Raw genomic sequence first — 18336 nt, 5'->3', positions numbered from 1 at the left:
CATAACCTACAACTTGGTACATTATTGGCTAACCGCATTTTAACACAACGCTGTGCCTGCCCCGTGGTGGAAAACTTTCGGCTCTAATCCTGACATGCTATTTTTTCGGGTAGAGAACAGAGCGATGCTGGCCATCATTCCCAGCTGCCGGGTGATGCTTATCTCGATGGCTCGGGCAATTATCTTCTCACGCTGATTGACGAAAAACTCACAGTGAAAGTACAGAAAGAAAACTTTTTTGCCCCCATTTACCCAAGCAGGCATACACAGGATAAAGAAAATATGTAGACCTGGAAAAATCAGTGAATTTCATATGAGATCTTATGTGGCCACCCTGCATCTGTCTGCTCATGGTCCCCACAGCACCTGGGATCTCTGCAGCAGAATCAGAATACCGGGGTTAGATCCATACACCATTCAGGACTAGTCAGGGATGCAGCCAGGGGGAAGTATTCTGGGTCCGCACCCCTCCCTTCCGAAACTTACAAGAAACAAACCACGCAAAAACAGAATTTGAAAATAACAGAAATTCATCTAAAGAAGGTTACAAGGATATAATTTTGGAAATAATATTGTAATCCTTAGTGGGCAACACTAGTGTTTTTCATGTTTTTATTAACATTAATATATATAATATACTTATGATTTGTCTTAAAATCGATCAATAGACTAAAAAATAAAGTATTAAAACCATCAAATAAAAATTCTGTGTGCTAAAATTCTAGTGTTTTCATAGATTTTAGTGTAACAATTTTCATTTTAAAATTCCATAAATTAATTTATAAAATAATACTTAATTGTAAAAAAAAAAGATATAAGGTTATACGGGAGTCCCTCCACAACTCCTGGCTACAGCCCTGCTACTTTATCATAGTCGGAGCGTTGAGTGAAAGCCCCCGTGAACCTGGCATGGGGTGGGTTCATCACACTAATGTAGCGTTAGAAATTATCCTTACTTGCAGTAATAAAAAATAATTTTGCATCCAAATAATAGATATAAAATAACTGGAGTAATATTACAAATACAGTAGGTAAAGTATAAATTTGATCACAAAATTAATTTAGTAAAATAATTGAGACAAATGTTAATTAATAATGAAAATAAATAAACATGGTGATATGTATTCTAAGTTATTAATTTTAATTATATATTAAATAATGTAATAATTTACAATCAAAATAAATTATACATAGGGGAACATAACCTTACTAAAATACAATTGAAAAAGTTCATAAACACAATCTATATAAAATTATACACACAATAAATAAATGGTTTTAATTATATGGCCATATATAATTTTTATTTGTATGTAGCCTTTATTTTCATCCTGTGAAAACTGTGTTGCATGTATGTTGCATGCGCAACGTAAAAATTCACTCATAATTTTTCCATAACGTGCCTAAAAAAGTAGAGCTTAAGACCATTCTTAAAATTAATATTTGTACAAGGAAAGGATTTAGAAAAATATAATTTCACCATCATTTCCAGCATACAAAATGAGGTTAATAATGAAATTTGCACCTTCAATATTAGGCATTATTACTTGGTCTTGGACATAAAGAAAAACATAACCTTGCTTCACCATATGCAATTGGGTGCTATTTGATGAGGAACAGGGCTATTGTAGAGGTGGCCGCATTGAAGTCGAGAGCCTTCCAACGTGGTTGATGCACTAACGTGAGGCTGGAGGGCCCTCAGAAAGGCCATAAGAGAATTATAAACCGAGTGTAGAAGATAAAAGGATTGTGGGAAGATAGGTGCTGAAGAGGCAGATGGGGCAATGTGGTGGAAACTATAAAACAACCTCAGCACTATGCGAGGTGTGTTCAAAAAGTATTAAACCTTATTTTTTCCTGCATAAACCAATGAACTGCAGAAAACTTCCTTCAGTGTGGATGTGGAGGGGACACTCATGCGCAGTCGTGAATGTTTTCCCGGCCGCCGGAAGCGTCAATCCCTGGCAGTCGGCCAACGAGTGAAGAAGTGTAGTGAGCGGTCGTCAGATTTCAGTTTTACTAAAATGATAGAAATCTTGAGCAGCGATATTGCATCAAATTTTGCCAAAAGAGTGGTGATACCCATTTGGAAACCATTCGCAAGATTCGACAGGCTTTCGTGGACGATGCCACGAGCACCGCACTCAAAGGAGTGGTACAGCCGCTTCAAAGATGGCCGCACATCAGTGGACAGTGAACCACGTTCAGGTAGGCTCTCAACAAGCCGGAACGACAAGTCATTGAGCAAGTGCAGATCGTCTTCTAGCAGGACCATCGTATCACAGTCCGAGAAATTTTGAACGATTTAGGGGTAAGCATCGGATCGGTACATTCAATTTTGACCGAGAATTTGGGCATTAGGAGAGTGTCCGCGAAATTTTTACCGAAGTTGCTAACAATGGAGCACAGGACATGCCGGACACTGCAAACAGTGACCCCAACTTTTTGAACACCGTAATCACAGGCAACGAAAACATTAGTTTATGGGTACGACCCAGAGACCAAGATGCAGTCACAGAGGCGACATCCATCATCCCCAAGACCAAAAAAAAAAAGGTACGGCAGGTTCGCAGCAACGTCAAGGTCATGTTGACCATTTTCTTCGACTCCTGTGGTGTGGTGCATCGTGAGTACGCACCACAAGACCAGACAATCACAAAGGAGTAGTACTACCAGGAGGTCCATCGCCTTCGTGATGCTGTGCGGCGCAAACGACCAGGTCTGTGGACGGCAAAAACTTGGCAGCTCCATCGTGACGCACCCGCTCGTTCTGCGCATTTCATCGCCAAACACAACAGTCCGGCAGTTCCTCAGGCTTCCCGCTCACCCTACATGGCTCCATGTGGCTTCAGGCCATTTTCCACGCTGAAAATGCCGCTGGAAGGGACTTTATTTGAGTCGAGAGAAGACATCATGTGGAATGCAACGACACGGCTGCTAACCATTCCACAAACTGTGTTCCAGAAGTGTTTCCAACAATGGCGGGAGCGCTGGGAGAAGTGTGTGTGCGTTAGCAAGGAGATTACTTTGAAGGGGATTAGTATTTCGGATTTCGACCATAGGTTGTATACTTTTTGAATCCACCGCACATGTACACAATGGAGACAACAAAATAACATTTTATACCACTGACACACATTATTTTTACTTTCCAAGAAATCAGGAAAAAATGCATGTGAAAGTTTAAAAATTAAGGGCTTTATATACACTTGCATTTTTTTTGGTCACATAATGGTCAAGTATAATCAAGTGGGAGTAAAAAATATGGTTCAATGGTAATGAGCTATAAACGATTATTTTCTATATGAGCATATGTTAAACAGGTACACATGGACAGCTCAAAAACGCTTAGACAACTTAAATAATTAAAATGTTTCACCATTCATATAGTTTTGTTTTCCACTGTCTTTGTACTTTTAAACACAAAGTAATACAAAATCTATTATTAACAGCAAATATTTGTTACTTCCTGGTTAAGGTAACACTAAACTTAGAAATAATTTTCAGGCAAAAACAAATCAATTTTAAGGTTTGCAAAAACACTGCATGAAGGTATTAAGACTAGAACAAGATTATGTGCTTTTAGCGTAAAAAACAGTAAATTATTTGTATCCGGATTACTTTCTTAAACTGAGGCGAGCAATGTTGCATACAATAAAAATAATCTGCCAGTCAAGCTAATAGGCATGCAAAGTTAAAATATTCAGCATGCGAACTCACATCGTTGTAATATTTATTGCAATAGTTTTCAGTAGCTTGTGAACAAAGATAAGGCTACCACATAATTAAATATTAATTTTATTAAACAGTGGACATCTTTCAAACAAATTGACACTTTAGGAAGGCGTATATTACCTATTACAGCCGAAAGAAAAACAAAATAGGTCTACGTTTTTGAAAAACGGAAGGCACAAATTCCATTTCAACAGCTTCTTGCAGGAACGTTGGAAGATTAATAGATTATATCAGTTAACATCACTCAAACTCACATCATAGAATAGCTAGAGTAACATCTCCCTGTCCACAAAAGGAAGTACTGTATTTACCAGAAAATATTGCGTGACACCAAACTTTTTGATAACGAGTTTATGAAAAAGGCTTTACGGATTGGAAATGTACGTAGCATTTGAAATATATCTTAATTATTAAATTTATTCCATATTTACTAGTCCCATTCTGGTGCCACTTTCATCAGTGGAGTAATTTACATGGTCTCTTTTGAAACACCAAACCACAGTTAGAAAAAAAAAAAGACTATGTAGTTCAAAAGCGGTGGGTGTTCAGAAAGCAAAGAATGTGGTGATGTGCGGTGGTCAGAGCTCGGAGATTGTCTGCCAGTGAAGAGAAGCAGAAGGAAAACCCAGAGACAAACTCCATTTGCACCTCTCCTTCCTGCATCTCTCATCCGTCACGCCTGCGCGGAGGTCCACGACACACTTAGTTTTCAACTAAGCCGTTCCTAATGGCAAGATACAATGCGACCCCCAGTTTTATTTTTCACATTTTTGGTAAAAATTATAGCGTTATATTCAGGTAAATACAGCATGTATCGTTAACACTTTGGAGCACGCTAACGCAATTGCATTTTTTTGCAACACACTTCAACACACCAAAATGTAGCAAGCCATGAGTGCAACTTCGTATGTTCGAAACATTTTTGATGCTGTTCACAGTAGCTGTGCTGCTCATAATGTATTTCGTAAGTGTTGACTACAATCTGCATGAGGCCTGGGTCAAAACCCAGGCTTCAGGCTCATACAAACCAACCCAGAAAGAAATAAGAGTACATAACAACTGAAGTAAAACTTATACGTACTTTGTTATGTACTAACTAATTACAATTTCTGTAAAAAATTAACTGTTTTAAGGTAAATTCTGGTAAGTAAAAATATGTACTGAAAAATTGCACACCTTCAAGAATAATTTGTTATTTTTAGTCACACAGGTAAGTACTTTCCACTCCATTAAAAATATTTAATAAAATGACTTCATTATATTGAATATGAGAAATGCCGGGATGCTGTTCAAAAATTGGAGTAATTCAACATAAAAATTTCAACTAAAAAGAATTCCATACAATACACAAGTAGGTATGTACTACAACCATTTCAATCAAATAATAAAAACTAATTGCCACTAAAAATTTATTAATGAAGAAAAAAAGTTTATGAAAACCAAAAATTATTTTTTTTCCATTGTAATATTTATTTTCACTAACAAAAAGTTCAAGAAATTAGACATCATGTTGGGGTGGGCTTTCTACTTGGTAGAAAAGATATTTATGCACAGTTCAAATATTTCATTTCTGCAAGTGTCTACTAGAACCAGCTTATGAAAGAGCAGCCAATTTTTCTCTTTGTCACAATTAAATTTAGGGTTCAGTAAAACTGATCACAGTCATGTACAGATAGGGCTGAGAAGGATATCCGAATAGACAGATAATAAAAACCTCTTAATACGTCTGTACAGTAACATGATTTCACTGCAGGCTTGGGACAAAAAATGAAAATATATATTTTTTTAAATTAAATAACACAACTACATATTGTATTTAAGTTCACAAGTTGATCAAAATACACATCAGTATGTGCAAGTAAACTGTGAATGATTTTAAAGATGTCAATTTGTTTGTCGATACTTACACTTTTATTCTGATGATGAGAAGGATAACAGAATCTTGTGGTTTAACACATGATTGTTAATCAAAATTTAACTGTTCTTTCAAACCATTAATCATAAAAAGTACATGTAGAAGTTTCAATAAATAACTGAATTTTTTTTTAATTGGTTACAAAACTAATCCATGGTATTTTGATAAAATAAAATCATGTTATTTTTCAACAAATCTTCACACACTTGGGAGTCCAAAAATTTATCATACCAGCCATTGCAAATTGTGTAAATAAAATGATATTCGATATAGAAAGTTGTGAATTCATGGTGGGATTTCAGAGATAAACTTACGCGAGTAACGGGCACACAAAATCCAAAAAAATTATTTTTGCCACCTTACAGCCAGATTGATACTTTTCACCAGAAGACAAACTAGAGAGACAGCAACATTTATATTCCCATCATAAAAAAAAAAAAAAAAAAATGGCTCTTGATCTACATGTAACTTGCCACGAGAATTTACCGTGTGTCGACATTTGTTGACTGGTATAAAAATAATGTAGGTAACAAATGCTCGCGTGATATTTACATATATACATACACACGTTCTTCTCGACGATGGTTAGACACGCGCGATGCAGCTACAGTGGGCGTCAGTCGGCCCGGGGCAGAGCGGCCGCGCTAGACACGGCTGGATGGCTGGCCGCGTGGTGCCGTGCGTCTGCGTGCGAGATCACCTGCCCACACTCCGCGCACGTGCGCAGGTCCTGCCCCGCGCCGCTCGCTCGCACGTGAACGCTCCACAGCTCCTGCGGAAAACACGCACTCTCAGCGCTAGAGATGCCAGCGGCCAAAATTTACACTCAGAAAATTTTCCTTCACTACATAGTATAAAACAAAGTCGCTTCCAGCTGTCTGTATGCTTAGATCTTTAAAACTACGCAACGGATTTTGATGCGTTTTTTTGACAACACGTCTAATAAATCGATGAATGCCGGCTGCACACACGAAAGTGTCCCATAACACACATTGTCCCGTTACGCTCATTGTACGCTTACGCCGCATCTATCTCTCTTCCACTCGATTGGAACAACCATCGATTTTACTTTTTCGAAGCACATTAAACTTGAAACACTCCCATTCGTTTCATACTTTTCCTATCATGGTCCTATCCTTAACAGAATAACACAGATTGGAAGAAGTTAAATAGCAAACATGTATAAAATTTATAGTTAAAATAATTTCTTTGTTAAAGTAATAAACATATTTGAATTAATGAGTGCAAATAAAAGTAAATTCATCAATTAAATTGTAGTTTTCATTTCACTCCTTCTTTGTATACATACAAAATAGTGATAATTCAATAAAAATGATTCAATTTTATTCATAAAAGTATGCAATCATTTCATCAATGTTTTGTTATGACGTCACGTTAAACTATCGTCCGTAAACCGACTTTACAGACAACCAATTTTTTTTTAATAGATAGAGTGATTCAAGAGGAAGGTTTATAAGTATAATACATGCATAATATATTAGAGAAACACTGATAATTCTAGAGGTTTCTAATGTGATGTAAATAAACACATTTTTTTTGCGCTTACATTGCAAACACTGGCTGAACCCTACGAGCTAGATCAAAATAATGTACTACAGTGTTGTACACCTTCATAAGGTTTACAAAAAAGTCTGTGATGGTATACGTCTATCTGTTAGCGATAACCCACAATAAACATTTTGTAAACTTTACTTTTTACGAGAAATAATGGCTTATTTACGAAGCGATTTTAAGCAATACAACATTAATCCTTATTAAGTACCTTAAATACATTGTGCATTTAATATAGATCAATATGGCCCATTACAGCATGTAATTTAAATGAATATTTTCGAAGATATTACAGATTTAAAATGCAGGGACATAGCGACCATTAATAAATCACAGGGTCAAACTTTCAACGTTGCAGGCTTAGATTTGAGCATTGAGTGTTTTTCACATGGCCAATTATATGTCGCTCTTTCAAGAGTAACCTCTAAAGAAAACATGTTTGTATTGTCTAATGACAAAAAAGCTGTGAACATTGTATATAGACATTCTGTAGTATATTTAGTATCAGCATTGCCCCCGTGCGAAGCCGGAGCAGGTCGCTAGTTATGAATATACCAAATTGATTTCCATAATTAAATATAGAGTGATGTATCAAAACAATGGCGCAATCTTTCCATGCTACAGTGTATGTGTGCGTGTGTAGGGCTTAGCATTCATCCTCAATTACAAACTTTATATACAACCTTTTTTACCATTCTTATTACAGTACAAGTAAAAAACCTTTAAAAGTTAAAAAGTAGGAGGTACATAACCGCGGAGTATGACCTATGTGAAGTTAATTCTTTCTTTATCACCTTTGGCCCACTTATATTGTTATTTTGTTACATCTGTATAAAACGGTTGATAAAATATGTGTGTGTCTGTGAGAGTACAATTCTGAAGATTTTCCCAAAAAAAAATTAACATCTCTACTCAACACACTGCAGGATTTTAAAACATTTAGAAAAATTATTTCCTTACATAATTGCTACTTTCTACAATATGATATTATTGAAATAGCTAAATGGTTAAATCTTACTTGGTTAGTCTTAACAAATAAAACACCCTAATTTTAACTTTAACAAGAAAACTCCATCCTGCTGTGTTTGATTATAAGTTAGATAACATGCAAATGTCCCAGACATCGGTCTTTAAAGATATCGGATTAATATTACAGTCAAACCTCTATCTATCGTTTTTCAGGGGACCAACAAAAAAATTCAGTAGATGCGGACATTCAATAGATGTGGACTTCACTCTAAGAATTTTTAAAAAATATTTCAACCTCAAAATTAGTGTCAGAAATATATCAGTTACTTGTCATTAAAGTTAAATCAGTTGAAAAATAAATAAAAATGGAAGTATTTTACTTAATTCAATTTACACTTGCAAAAAAAAAAAATACGCACAATAAATCTACATGGAAATTAAAGTCTTTTTCAATATCCTGAAGTCTGAAATATGTTTACTCATGTCATCAAATGTAGAGCTGTACTGAAGAAGCCGATTTTGCCAATATTTAGTTGAATCGGCATTTCTGCCGACTTCCGATACGCTTGTTAATTTTCGGCAGATATTACTGAAAAACGAGAGAGACTGCCATAACCTAAAAATCCACGATTACCCTTTTCGCTTTTCGTAGTAGTACTGCATTTTTTCAGATCGCATTATTTCTTCGCAACATGTGCCAAACGTACATATAAAAATTTAACATCCTATTTTTCAATAATGTTCTTTATTTTTAATATGTCATAAATAAATACATTACCGTCACGGTAAATATACATCTCGGTTATTACGTTAACTGTAGTGCAAATGTGGTAGCTATCGTGCTTCTGTAGTAATTATGGTATCGACAAAGAATCTTTAGTTCTTTTTATGGTAATTATCTTAGGATAACAATTGGGTTTGTACTGTAGTTATGGTACATCATCCATATTTCTTCGTAAGTTGTTGTTCATTTGTCTTTTCTTCATATTTACGTGCTCCATTACTTGGCTGCAGATTTAAGTTGATTTTTACTACTGTATACTATCGTTACTGTTTTTATGACGGTTTCTTTCTAAGAAATGGTTATTTCTGCAAAATCTTTATGGTTAAACAATAATCTATTATAACTTATAGTGACGGGACCACATATTTTCTACGATCAATGCGGACAAAACGATAATTCGAACATCGGTACAAGCGGACTTTTTTAACCTTAGTTGTATGGCAATTTTGCCGGGACCGTAGAAAGTATACGATAAACACGGACAATCGATACATGCGAGTTCGATAGATAGAGGTTTGACTGTATACGCCTAATCGTATTTTCAATTCCATGTTAACTAGCATTTAATTTTCATTTTACTCAGATGTTTTAACAGGACCCAATAGTCAAAACACGTGAACAATACTCTGCGATTTAAACATGCAACAAGTATTCAAAGTTATTTCACTAGTCTCACAAACAGTAGTGGAAAAAATTATGTGAACGATTCAAAACACTGATTATTTTGCGACATTTCAAACTTCGAAAACAAACTATTATTTCTCTTTTTTTTGTCACACTTACCAGTAGTAGGGAAAAAATTGTCAACAACCATCGATTACAACACAAAATACTGAAAATCCTTTGCGATGGCCATTAATATTAAATCTTACTTTTCAAGTATCACAGTACTACTTAATGCAAATTTATAAAAAAAAAAAAAAATTTTTTATTCACTTTCAATTTTTAAAGTTAAATAATATTAAACAAAAGTATACATAGTAAGATTCTTTCATGAAAAATATTTTTATGATGTGAAGTACCAGAACCCCTACTCACTTGTTGCTTTGTGATGTCTGGAAGAAGAACAATCAGTTCTGGGAATATCTGCAAGAATGCATCATGACCCATCATATCTTTGCACAACTCGTAGAATTCCCCTGCAGACATGTTTCCCTGCCTGAATTTTTTCGACATCTCACGGAACCGTTCCAAAGAGTAACTGTGTAAAGAGTTCATGACCCGAATCATGAGCACTTCGTTGCGGTGCTCGAAGTTCTGGGGCGGGTGGTAGGCACACGGAGGCCCGGCACCGGCGACCAGCCCCTGGGAGGATATGGGGTAGGACCGACCACTGCTGCTGGTGAACGTCAGTCTGTTGGCTTGGGGACGGGCGACCGAGTTCAGCTTCACCGAGAAGCCGGGCGGCGGGCCCCTCGACACGGTGATGCCGGAGAAACCAGGGGGCGGTTGCGGCGTCGCCCCGTCACCGTCGAGACCACGTCGCTGCTCGTCGCTCCTTCCGCTACCTTCCCCTTGACAAAGTTTGCCGACCATGAGCTCCGAGCGTTTACGCTCCGTACGCTTCCAACTCGCATTCCCCACCTTGTCCTCGGTCCCATTGCTGTGCTTGTTGGGATCCTGTAGCATCAGCTGCTGTTTCAGTAGCTGCTCGAACTCCTCCGTGCCCGAGGAGGCCTTCGCAGAACCGGCCGGCGGGTTTGCGGTCTTGGCAGCGCCACTCTTATCACTCTGCGGGTCTGCGGCGACATTCTGACTCTTGGCTTTCTTCTTTTTCGACTTGACCTTGACGTTGCCGAGCAGGTCCGGCTCCTGGTTGCCCTGGCCCATCGGGATGGTGACGTGCGTGGCCTTCTTGGGCTGCGAGGTGGCGGCGGCAGCGGTGGGCGGTGGCGCGGCTGGCGCCCGCGTCTTGGCCGAGGCCTGGGGCAGGTGCTTGCTGGCCTTGGGCAGCGACGGGAAGTCCTCCCCCCCCACGGGCGGGCGGAAGCGCGCGCTCTGGCTGCCGGAGAGCCTGGCCACCGCCCCGCCGGGCCGGTGGTTCACATGGATGGACAGGTTGGTCGGTCTGGGGCCGTTGCCGAGGGGCTCCGGGCCGGGCCCGCCGTTCACGCTGAGCCGCACCGTCTTGGTGGCGGTGGCCGCGCCAGACGCCAGCACGGGGAAGTTCTCGTCGGTGACGGCGAGGGGCGGCTGGGCGTGGCGCGACGCTCGCACGGTGACTCCGCCGCCGGGCCGGGGAGGCTCCCCCAGGCTGGGGAACTCCGCAGCGCTGATGGCGCTGGGCTGGTACGCCAGGGGAGCGTCCGCGGCCGCCTCTAGCTCGTGCCTGTCGCGGGGTCTGCGGTCCCTGTCCCTGTCCCGGGGGCGGGGGGCCAGGGTGAACTCCAGCTCCAGCGTGCGGGCCTGCTTCGCCGCGGCCTTGCCCATGGTGCGGCCGTGCACCAGAGCACGGTGCGCTGCAACCCGCAGCCACCACTCTCACAACTCACGGTGGCACACATACCGACAACTTACTTCTAGGGGAAAAAAACATAACACATGTAATAAGGAACACGAAAACCTAGATTAAAGACTGTGTTTATAAAATACAGCTTACTTACAATACATATCGGATGTCATCATGAATTACAAAACAGTTTATACAGTAAGTCTCATTATTCTAAAGCCATCAAAAATTCCCTGATATCTCACATACAGGTGGTGATATCATTGTAAAAACTTTAAATCACAATCTTTATTTCAAGACATAGCTACTCAGACTCCTAATTATTAATTAGCAGAACAGGAGAATATCTAAGACACTAATAAAGTGCACATTTGCTTGATATAGGAAGAATCTAGATCTGCATCAGACATGTCGTGAATTTGGTTTAAACTTGTTTAAATACCATAATTACCCTAATAAACTGTGCACAATTTTCATAAACTGTGTGATGAATAAGCATGGTGCGCAGCTTATTAAAAACTTAGCAATGCCGTGTGGCAATGGTGCATAGCATAAGTTCCGTCAAGCTCCAAGTTTGTTTAACCTCATGTAGCTTATCAGGTGACTGACTTTTACACATGGTTTGTTAGTGTGTTTCTATCAGAAATAAGTTTTAAGGATTACTGAAGGTTTGAGAACGAAATCTATTACGGTTGCTGAAAAAACTAAAATGATTAAAAAAGGTCTGGAAATAGAAAATTATGCTTCGAGAAGAAAGGTTGTGGAGTGTTGTGTATGTGACTGGAGAAAAATATAAAATATATTTTTGAGTAATGGTGCTATCAGTATTTGTTTTGCATGTGATTCTTCAGCAATTAAAAACTTATTTAATATTTTGGTTATAACTTTGTAACATAGAATTTATTTTAGTAAACTTTTTAACTAAGTTTTTAATGGTGCTTAGTTACAGTAAACAAAATGCTGTGATTGGTAGCCATTTTACATTTATCACTGTATTTTTCATGTATTATCTTGTTATCATTTAATGGGAAATATTAGTATTAGTAGCAAAAACAGAATGCTGAAATAAATAACTGTCATACATCACAACCCAGAATATTTGTTTAGAAAAAAAAAAACTTAAATGTAAAGACAATTTTTTATTTTCAAAAATTAAGTAGAATATACTTAAAATATGGTTACAAATTCTGTTATCAAAAAATTTGGTGCGAGGCTTTTTCAGGTAAAAATGATACCACACAATAACAGGTGCTTAATGCTAACATTAACTATACAATATTTCAAAATTTTGTCAGCTCAGTCATAATACTAGCCTCTTATGTGAATTCACTTAAAAACTTTATGTATGTTAAACAGAAACAAACCTTCATTAATGTAACTAATATGCAAATACTGAAAACAAAATAAATAAAGTAATACACCTTACTAATGACTTACTCAGCCATTCAACCGTGATCATCTAATAAACTTGATTCAAAAGAAATCTCCCCACCCCCACCCTCACGAAAGTTATTTCAGTAAGTAGGTGACAACCTGCTCATGCAGTTAGGTACATCACATTCCATATTACTAGAAGTGGTTCACATGATACCCGTTAAAAAATTAATTTTTGATGCAAACGTGTGTTCCTTAGTGAATTTTGCATTTGAAAACAAGAGCTAAAACTATACAAATACATGAAAATCATAGTTGCCAGGGCCAAGCCTAGTCTGAGAGGAAGACCACATTGAGAGCCTGCCAATTACCTTTCAAGTCGATCTCGGTGCGGAACACAGAGGTGAACTTTTCGTTGATGCATTCTCCTTCCTCACACAAGAAGTGATCTGTGTTGAAGTGCTCACGCAAGCAGTCGTACGTACTGAAACAGAGAAATTACGAGGTTGTAAATACAGCACACAAAAATTCTTTAACTCAAGAACTATAACACTCACATTTAATTTTAATGAATTTTTTTAAGGGTTAGGTACATGACTCGTGGAATTATATTGACTATGTTTACTGTTACCTAAGTGCATTCTGAACACATCAAAGCACGCATTCTTGGTGTGAGTCTACTAGATGTTAGTCTCAGCTTTACCACACAGCCTGAAAAAACAAATATTTGTGCTACAAGCATTGCTTTCAATTTTCAAACCATAAAAACTAAATAAAATTCTATTGCACATAAATTGACCCTGTACGCTGGCGGCTGTAAATTTATCTCCGGAAGCAATACTAAAAAAGAAAGATAGAAAGGTTAAGATGTCACATCCACATCCTTGATACAATCCATACGCAGGTGAACATTGGCATCTCTTTTAACCCGACATTCTCAAGTTCAGTATATATTCGATAGAACCTATTGGTTAATATTTTCCCATGTGGATATGGGCGATTGTTGACCTTCTTTGGAGGGAAGATGATGTCCCTATGGCAACCAACATCGGATATACACGAGTGCAGGAACATACGACCAACAGCAGCCACTTACTTACTAGCACTACCGCCTCCCACAGCTGTGACTACATCGGAGGACGGATCACCTGTAGAAGCGGTGATAGCCGTCGGCATCGCAGAAGTGGCAGAACAGGTGGTCCCGGCGCAGGTGCCGGAACAGCTCGTCGTTGTCCATGTAGCGGTGCTGGCAGAACTCGCACAAGGGGTGGCCCCGGTGCGACCGGTCGTCTGGATCCCCCTTGCGCCTGTGCAGCGCGAGCTCCGGCCTCGTGTAGCAGCGCCTCTCCGCCGTGAAGATCTGAACGCAAGCATCACACGCCAGCTCAGCCCCCACTGCTCACTGCCGCAAACCCACCTCTTCTCAGAGAGCACCCAATATTACTGCTTTCAAGTTCAGTTATGTTCAGTGCACGAGGTAACAGTTCCAGAAGTACAAGAATTTGTTTAAGCATAAACAGAGCAATTGTTTGAAACATTTGACTGATATAATTTATGAAGGTGGAATAGTATAACTTAATGTACAAATGTAAAGTTGAATGTTAATCTTGCTGCTGCTGCTGGGAACAAAACTCGTGTCAAGCAGTCCACCGCACTTTCCTCTTACCCTCCTCCCGAACTGTACCATACTCCTTGGTAACACACACTCCTAATATACTCTACTCCATTCTCCTCTCTCTGTACTCCTCTTGCCTGGAAACTTTTCTGGAGTTCTCCCTCTGGCTTACAGAATTCCCCCTCTCTCTCTCTACCCTGTGACCAGCTTTCCCCATCCTCACACCCCACAAATTACCTGGTACATCCTAACTAACCTCTCCGTCCGCCTTCTGACTTTCAGAGGCTTCCACTCCATTTCCCACATTACCCACGACAAGCTAGTTGCATGTTCTCCCTTTACATTATTTTACATTCCACTCCACTTGCCCTTCACCCACGTAGCTGCTCTCTGCACCCCATGGAGACCGCTGGAACACACTCCAGAATGGGATGCACTATGTGGTGCATGCCTTCTTGACACACGGCTCCCTCCCCTCAGCAACATGCTCAGCTTTCCGCTGCTTTCTACACCCGCTCCCCCAACCCCTTCCCCAGGATTCCTGCCTTGGTTTTCTCTATCTCTTCCTCCTTCCAGGGGTAATGTAGACCTTATTCACTCTTTTATCTCTTAGCAGGGTTGGCTTATTCAAACCATGGTGTAAACAAGTGGTTTTATAAATAAATTTTTTTTTAAAATAATGTATTTTTAAATAGAATATTTTAATATTTTTAATGAAAGGTATAATGCCACTTTAATAACATCCATAGTTAGCTCATTAATGTCTCTTGTGATTTACCGAAACAGACAATAATATACCATTCAAGATCTTATCATTTAAATTATCTGAATAAGATTTAAATTATAGCCAGCTAAATACTACCCTAAAATTAAATCAATTAGTGAATTGTATCCAAAGAGCATATAAATAAATTTATTATTAAAAAAAATTCCTATTTTGGGGGAAATCCCAGACTGTACTGTACATTCCCGTTCCATGGGAAACACCCATCCTACGGAGAATCCTCTTCCTGTGGGGAAATACACTTTCTGTGATTGAGTCCCAGTCATATCGGCAGATTAGGTGGACTTCAGCTCTTTGAGCTCGTAACTTGTAATAAAAATAAGCTGGTTTAAACAAAACAAAAAAAAACCTGGTTTAAAGAAACCAAAAAGAAACTAGGATTTTAAAAAAAAATTGTTTCTTTTTTTAATTCTGCTTCTTGGTAAATCTGACTACCCTTACCCACATTTATCCTCATTCCTCATATTATTCCTTTTCATCCATTCTTTCAAACCATCTAAATCCTCCTGAAAGCTTCCAGCCACTGCTTCAACATATGTAACACACAAGTCATACGGAAAAAAGGCACCCTTTATGCCGTCTCCTATATCATTTACCATGTCGCTAAAGAACAGTGGATCTTCAGTACACTACCTCCGGCCATCCTTCAACAACACATTCTGTACACATACCTACCATCTGTTTGCAGTTCGTAAGGCAAACCCCAATCCACCTGCATTTTCCAATTTTTACTAACTTTTATTTTGGAAATGTGCCCCTGCTTCTTCTACTTGCTTACCTACTTTCACAACTACCTATATAATTTTTTTATATTTATATTTATTTATATATATTTATATATATATATTTATATATATACATATAAATATATATACATATATAAATATATATATATATATATATATATATATATATATAAAAGTATAAAGTGTTTTAATTGAAATAACTATAAAGGTAGTTGTGAAAAAAATATATATATATATATTAATGTAGTTGCATTCTAAGCAATTGAATCATGCTTTTATTACGTAACTTTGCACGAGATAACTTTCAAAACTTCAAAAACCATTTATAAAGGTTTACTATTTTATACTGCACCAGAGTGGTCCTGTGAGCACAAAAGTGAATGGTCAATACATTTGAACTGAAACCTATGAAACCACAAATTATGAAATGATCATTTCAAAAATCACATCCTTAAGGCCCTGTTACATTAGGACAGTGCGGGCAAACACTCCTGTGACTCTGCTGGTGCGGTGCTGGTTCCGAAGTGCATGCTAAAATAGATGCTGGTGTTTGGACAGTGAGCTTGGTTCCACATCCTGATGTACGGGTCAGGCTCAGCAAAACAATATAAATTGCCAACAATAAAAAAAAAATTGCATAACAACTTCTGCTACAACCCTTGCTATTCAGCATTGGAAGTCTGAAATTATTAAATTAAACACTGAGACTATGTTTCCATGTGCTAGTTAATTGTAAATAGAAGCTTTCATAACTTTGCATTTTCGCTAACTATTCACAGCACAATATTCAACATGGCGTGATAATATAACAAATATTGAACAAGTATGTTAGACCAACCACAAGTTTATGTTGCAACAAGAAAAATTTTTAGTCAACTAAAGTTTGAGTAAGATTGTTTTAACATGAATATTTGGATTGATATATTTTTATTTTGTAAAAATTTCATTTGGCAAAAGTAATACACACCAATCACACGTGCCCTCCGGCCTGCTGACGGCTGTCTGATGATTCCAAAAATAAAAGTTGGTCATCGTGACCAGTGTCACTGCAGGTGGGAGTAACATCACACCAAGTCAGTTTTTCAGAATTGGGAACAGCAACTAGCTACATGTCTGAGGACTGGCCTATTGTAGCAGGGCCTTTAACCATAGTTACTGCACTCTATTTCATAACTATATAGCCAGCAATTATTTTACTTACGTTCAGATTTTCCACACACAAATCACAGTATTGGAGTTCATGTTCCTTTCGCATGTGATCTTTCAGGTTTTGAAACGTTCTGAAAGCTGGCCTGTTCCTGCAAATGGTGCACACGTGCTCCAGCAATTTGTCATAAGCTGCCTGAATATCAGGACTCTCGAAACATATCTTAAATTTTTTATCCATTGGATACGTGTAACTGTGAATGTCTTTAAACGGACGAACATGTTTGGTGAAAATAACCTGCAACAAAAAACCTCAGTAAAAACACATGACAGCGCCTTAAAAGTCATTCTACGTTCTACCTAATTATAAATCATATAATCACCTTCGGCATGTCTTGTCTACATATAGGGCATTCATTCTGACGACATAGCACACGCATTCTGGTAGAACATTCATAACATACGGGATGGTCGCAATCGCCAATTGAAAATATTGTGACATTCTTGAAACACACAACGCAAGTTTCGCAGTTATCCGTGTACGTGTCCGCTATCATATTTACACACACGCGTACTTAGTATCAGACAACTTTTAGTCACACCAGAAAAAATTAAACTTAGAACACAACCTCGAAAATACGAAAACGCTCAGAAAACCAATTATAATAAAATATTGCGTAAGAAAAGAACTTTAATTAGATACAGACATAGAATTTATATTTTTTAACCATGAAAACCCTAAACGTTAGTGCCTTGATACATAAGTACTCAACAGACACAATTATTAAGTTTACAACCCCGCACGGTTCATGAAATTCCCCGAAAATGAAAATGTTTGTTTCATGATGTGGTGGTAGTGATATCAAAGATTAACATTTTCGTAGAATTCATATAAAGCAACCTTAGAAAGCAACGAGCATTACTCCTACGGGATATAAAGTAAAAATGCTTAGGGAAAAAATCACCTTTAATCTCCCAAACGCCAAATTGTTATAACCAAAAAATTGCTGCAAAAGAGCTTAACCACGTTTTTCAATGGTTAGAAAGTATGAATAAGAATCTCCGTCATTAAAATAATTCATTACATAAAAAATTCGGTTGTTTACTTGAAGTGTTAGGATTAAGTGTTGTTACTAATGTGTGTGTATTCAGCAACATAAGTTCTATTCAATAACTTGTAATACTCTAAACATGGTTGGTGACAAATAAAATAAAGATAGGTCATGAACTAAAAAATGATATAGCTG

At 38.1% G+C, this 18336-nt stretch overlaps 1 protein-coding gene across 1 annotated transcript; it reads right to left on the bottom strand.

The window, feature by feature from the left end:
• Positions 1-1197: 1197 nt before the first annotated feature.
• On the bottom strand, positions 1198-17916 carry LOC134532008 (E3 ubiquitin-protein ligase ZNF598). The gene is made up of 6 exons (XM_063368136.1): positions 17473-17916; positions 17145-17387; positions 13947-14158; positions 13170-13282; positions 10014-11434; positions 1198-6422 (listed from the first exon to the last, which is right to left on the bottom strand). Exons 1-6 carry the CDS (start codon positions 17644-17646, stop codon positions 6267-6269), a joined length of 2319 nt encoding a protein of 772 aa, XP_063224206.1. The 5' UTR covers positions 17647-17916; the 3' UTR covers positions 1198-6266.
• Between the last annotated feature and the right edge of the window lie 420 nt (positions 17917-18336).

The sequence above is a fragment of the Bacillus rossius genome, chromosome 1, assembly GCF_032445375.1.
Source record: "Bacillus rossius redtenbacheri isolate Brsri chromosome 1, Brsri_v3, whole genome shotgun sequence".
Taxonomy (NCBI): domain Eukaryota; kingdom Metazoa; phylum Arthropoda; class Insecta; order Phasmatodea; family Bacillidae; genus Bacillus; species Bacillus rossius.
Note: the sequence above shows the minus strand (reverse complement) of the source record. Positions and strands in the feature narration are given on the sequence as shown.

What these genes read in the sequence shown, in the direction of transcription:
- LOC134532008 (XM_063368136.1), bottom strand. Translation starts at nt 17,646, where the DNA reads ATGATAGCGGACACGTACACGGATAACTGCGAAACTTGCGTTGTGTGT. An exon ending in GTAGACAAGACATGCCGAAG is followed by an intron (nt 17,388 to 17,472) that starts GTGATTATATGA and finishes TTTTTGTTGCAG; the next exon opens with GTTATTTTCACCAAACATGT. An exon ending in CACCGAGATCGACTTGAAAG is followed by an intron (nt 11,435 to 13,169) that starts GTAATTGGCAGG and finishes TGCGGGTTGCAG; the next exon opens with CGCACCGTGCTCTGGTGCAC.